This window comes from Pecten maximus, unplaced genomic scaffold (genome assembly GCF_902652985.1).
Source record: "Pecten maximus unplaced genomic scaffold, xPecMax1.1, whole genome shotgun sequence".
Lineage (NCBI taxonomy): Eukaryota > Metazoa > Mollusca > Bivalvia > Pectinida > Pectinidae > Pecten > Pecten maximus.
In genome coordinates this window covers 570-5,798 of record NW_022979907.1, presented here as the reverse complement: position 1 = coordinate 5,798, position 5,229 = coordinate 570, and the positions used below count along the sequence as shown (strand labels likewise).

The window sequence follows — 5,229 nt, the reverse complement described above, 5'->3', positions numbered from 1 at the left end:
TACGGACGGAGGGACGGACGGACGGACGGAGGGACGGAGGGACGGACGGACGGACGGACGGACGGAGGGACGGACGGACGACGGACCACGGACGGAGGGCGATTTGAACAGCCCACCATCTGATGATGGTGGGCTAAAAATTGAAATTAGTGCAATAATAATTTAGCAGAATGTTTTCAATGCCAAAGCTGCTAAAATAAAGATTACCACTAAAATGATTATATTTGCAGAAATGATTCAGAGGTATATACAAAAAAATTACATGTAGAGGACTTTTTCAACTTTATTGAACCAACCTGGTCGGAATATACAGACACGTCGACCTTCTTTATCACGGCTAGACAGAACTCCTGTCACCCCGTCATCCAACACGTGCTTGACTGCTGATGGGCGGAAGTTAGTAAATAACTCTCTGTTCTCCACCTTCATTTTGTAATGGTTCATAATCAGCTGAAAGGCCCGGTCATAGTCAAACTTTTTCGCACGAAGGAATCGCAGCAGAAAGGCATCGTCAGTTCTTATCTTCAGATCTAAAATCATGATTTGACACATGGAAAGATCGTATTTTGTTATAAACAAATAAACAAAGAAAAAATAAATTATTACAAAAAAAAAAAGAGAAAATAAATTGTTCATAGACAAAATTTAAACGGATAAATGTATTGTTCTATCATAGACTTAATCCTTGGGGATAAATGTATTGTTCTATCATAGACTTAATCCTTGGGTATAAATGTATTGTTCTATCTTAGACTTAATCCTTGGGGATAAATGTATTGTTCTATCATAGACTTAATCCTTGGGGATAAATGTATTGTTCTATCATAGTCTTAATCCTTGGGGATAAATGTATTGTTCTATCATAGACTTAATCCTTGGGTATAAATGTATTGTTCTATCTTAGACTTAATCCTTGGGGATAAATGTACTGTTCTGTCATAGACTTAATCCTTGGGGATAAATGTACTGTTCTGTCATAGACTTAATCCTTGGGGATAAATGTATTGTTCTATCATAGACTTAATCCTTGGAGATAGATGGTCTGTTTTCTTTGAACACTTAATTCATAGGGATACATATATTATTCTGTCCATAGAGACTTAATCCTTAGGGATACATAAATGTATTGTTTTGTCCATAGACTTAATTCATAAGCAGGGTTAAATGGTTTTATTGTTTTGTTCGTAGACTAAATCCTTAGGAGCTAATTAAATGATTTGTTCTGTCCATAGACTTACTACATTCAATTCAATTCAATTTTTTATTCACTTTAGGCCATACAGCCTATCAGTATATACAGAATTCATTTGTATTATCGATAATACAGAATATGGCATGCAGTAACTATACTAATATGGCTTACAAGAACACAAAATGTGACAAAAATTATAGTTAAGTCAAATGTATAGACGAATGTTACTTAGAGTTATTATCCGTACAAAAATTACATTCAATATTTTCTGTAATACATCTACATAATCAGAACATAAGGTGTAGAACCATGTAATAACAGAATCATAAACAATTAAACCATACATTTTTATTGTTTAAGATTCCATAAATAGTGGTCTGTCCGGAACGGGAACATTAAATATTACTGATTGGTCAGAGAGCTGTGTCTATGTGAAATAAAATACAAATTGACGGATTAAGTTAAACAATTCTATGCTTGAAAGCTTCAATAATTAATTTACCTAACAAGTTTAATTCCTTTATATTGTTTGATTTTAATAATTCAATAACCTTCAAAACTGTATAGGGACTATATTATTATTTTGTTCTGTCCATAGATTAATCTTCAGGAGCTGAATCATTTGTTCTCTCTATAAACTTAATACATAGGGGTTAAATGTTTTCTTCTGTCCATATAGACTTTATCCATAGGGGCTAAATGATTCGTTTTGTCCATAGAATTTATCCATAGGGGCTAAATGATTCGTTTTGTCCATAGAATTTATCCATAGGGGCTAAATGATTTGTTCTGTCAATAGACGTATAAAATAAGTCCATAGAGACAAATGTTTGGTTCTGTCCATAGACTTAATTTCCTGGGGTTGGATGTTTAAAGCTCCGTACAGAGAATTTATTCATATGGGGGCTAAATGTTTTGTTATGTCTATGCATAATTAATTGATAGGGACTACAGATTTTTTTCCGTGTATATATTTAAGACTGTTCTTTGATACCTACCTCTCTGTTTGACAACCATGTCTCTGAGGGCCTGGATGTCTCTACTTCTCCACTGAGGTTTTTCATTGAGTTCCTTCTCAGCCTTTTCTACGAGTTCTTGAGGCAGAGTACATACGTACTCCGACTGAGCTTCTGTCATGGTGGTCTATATAGCTAGCTTGTGTGGCTCTACAAATCAAGGAAGAACACACCGGTAAATACCAAAGGTCATGTTAACTGTTACTCACTGTAGTTTAACTTATTTATAATAGTTACAGATATGAATTAATGTAAGCACATACAAGCTTGAAAGTAATAACATAGGTAAAACTGTAATCCATTTGTGGACCACGATAGCTTAGACAGAACGCTGGCCACATCATTAATCTCAGGTGAAGATCCCAGGTATGTTATGAGGTTTGACGGTTTGTGTTTCTTGGTAAGCTGATCAGAAACGGGCCATTCTGTGCTGTCCTGGTTGTGTCCTTGGGCAAGACACTTTACCTTTATTGCTCTGGATGGCATAAGACAAACAACCTGTACAATGTATGTTGTTCAGTGAGATAGTCACCAGCTACTACAAGTATATTCCTCCTAAAATGACCTTGGCTGTTCACAGGGCCACAAACTCACTAAACAAACAGTAATTCAAAATCAAATAATTAATTAACCTTCTTCAATGGTACGAATTAGAGAGAATTTCGGGATTCTGCTAGCCTAGGTGTCTGTTGGGTTCAAGGAAACCCCATCACATTAAAGGAATTTGACTTTTCATTGAATATGTTGAGTAAGAGGGGAAAATTTTGCTTTATAGCATTCAGATGCTTATAATAACAGAAATTAAAAAAGTTTAATCCCAGGGATTAATCTAAAATTTAGGGGAAACTATATACCCTTTTTGGACCATAGGGGAAAATCAGTTCTGAAAAGGGGAAATTTAAACCTCACAAAGTTTCAGTTTTTTGCTTTAAAAACATATTTTCCAAGTTAAAACTGCAAATGGTTAATTAGGAAAGCAAATCTGGAGTATTTGGGAATATTATTGCAATAAAAATAAGGGAAAATACAATATTTCAGTGAATTTAACAGAAGTCTGAGGGGGGAAATGGAACAAAATCCTGAGGGGAAACTACCCATAATTCGTAGTAAAAAACCCCTAGATTGTGATCCCTGAATCCATATATGTAGTGGCCTTAAAAATTACATTGATGATTTTAAATTAAAGGTCACTACATGTTATGAGTCAGCTATGGACCAGATACTGGAATGACGATAATATACCTATATAAGTTACCCAGCGTTAAATCCAAACTCTGAGCTGCATATACAATGTAGAGGATGTACATGTAGCCATACACATGTACCTTAAGGCTTTTTATCAGGTGCAAATGTATTAAGTTTAGATGTTTTAGATGTGTAATTATAATGGAGCCTTCAGCTGATTTTTTTCATTCAAATAGCCTGAAGACATATATTTTACGGACACGCCTCACCTATAAGTTCTTTATGTATCATCATGTCACGTGTCCTAAATATAGAGCACTATGGTACAGCAGTCCTGTTATACATATATAGGGGGCATGTAGGTGGGCGATCAAGCAAAACAAACAATATTTCAATTTAATAGGATTTAATAGGATAATTAATGGACGCAGGCATTGGTATGCCTCTATTTCCATATCTTGAATCTTATAATAATACATAATTAAACATTAGTTAGTACTTCCGGGTTCCAGTCTGTAACTAGATAGCTAAATGATTATATTTAAGTTGCAGATTTGCCCAATGGTTATCCAAGCCTATCTCAAAGCCCCTTATTGTTGCAGAGTTTATAATATCTTCAGATAGACTGTTCCATACATCGATAATTCTAAATCCAAAGGAGTATTTAATTTACGTATGTCTAATTTGCATTGTTTTTTCTTTAGTTTCTGTTAGTGACCTCCGGTCCTGGATGTTGTATCATGCTCAAATATTCCCATTGTGACATTTTCGTCATGGAAATTGTTTATGATTTTGTATACATTGATGATATCTCCTCGAGCTCGTAGTCTGCGGTATGCTAATGAAGGGGAGCCTAGTCTCTTTAATCTATCACTGTATGGTACATGTAGATCCTTTAGTCTTGGAATTAGTTTTGTTGCCCTTCGCTGTACTTTTTCAATTATTTCGATACCTTTTGTTTTGTAAGGATTCCAGACACCTGCTGCGTATTCCAGCTCGGGTCTGACTAGTGCCTTAAATAGTTGTTTAAATGTTATCTTATCTATATATATACAAATGATCTCCTTATCAGTCCAAGGATACTGTTCGCTTTGTTAATGAATTTTTTCATCTGTTTATGCACATGGGGTATATCTAGTGTTATATGATAAATGATAATCAGAAATGTCTATATATTTAAAGAATTAAAACCAGCCAGAAATACCTAGGTAATAAGGTATATTTCTGTTGGGATTTTTCATAGGACACTTGACATGTTAAGTTTGTTATCGATAATCGAGTACATGTTCCTGTGCTGTGGTTTATGCCTACCTGTGTATGCCAACGTTTTAATCTATTCCGGACGTGCTCTTGATCTTCAAATAGCTTCCTGCACTTAACACAGCCTATACGTTTCCGTTAAATATATAAACACACGTGTAGTGTTCTAAAACCTTCTAAAAAACTAAGCGTTGGTGACATGGAGCGAATATGTTGTCGTGCGTTTAATGACAGGTGCGTTCGATTGGAAAGGATAAACGGTGCGCCATAAGATATAGTCCCCGAGTATCACGTTCCATCGGAAGTAATTGTGTCCTAGTGAAAATTATATTTAGAAGATCATTTTTTGGTAAATTGCTGGGCGACTACAATCGCTTGTATTTTTATGCCCGTGTGTATTGGAGTATAGCTTCAAAAAACGTTAGGTCTAGCCGGCTCAGGCAAAACCAAAATGGAATTGTATACATAAAATTTCATTGGAAGTAACCGATTCTGAAAATAAGCCACATGTTTCAGATATTTGTAAACATAGCAAGTTAACCCTTTATATTTCACAGATCTTTGGATCCAGCATCT

The 5,229-nt window shown here is 35.1% G+C and overlaps 1 protein-coding gene across 1 annotated transcript; it reads right to left on the bottom strand.

Moving 5' to 3' along the window:
• Window positions 1-258: 258 nt before the first annotated feature.
• Window positions 259-4,882, bottom strand: LOC117319300 (alpha-tocopherol transfer protein-like). Its single transcript, XM_033874133.1, has 3 exons — window positions 4,705-4,882; window positions 2,191-2,358; window positions 259-530 (listed from the first exon to the last, which is right to left on the bottom strand). The coding sequence occupies exons 2-3, from the start codon at window positions 2,327-2,329 to the stop codon at window positions 259-261; spliced, it is 411 nt and encodes a 136-aa protein (XP_033730024.1). The 5' UTR covers window positions 2,330-2,358; window positions 4,705-4,882.
• Between the last annotated feature and the right edge of the window lie 347 nt (window positions 4,883-5,229).

Excerpts from the sequence above, each read along its gene's own strand:
- LOC117319300 (XM_033874133.1), bottom strand. The coding sequence starts at position 2,329 with ATGACAGAAGCTCAGTCGGAGTACGTATGTACTCTGCCTCAAGAACTC. Across the intron at positions 531-2,190 it reads CATGGTTGTCAAACAGAGAG|ATCTGAAGATAAGAACTGAC; the intron begins GTAGGTATCAAA and ends TCATGATTTTAG.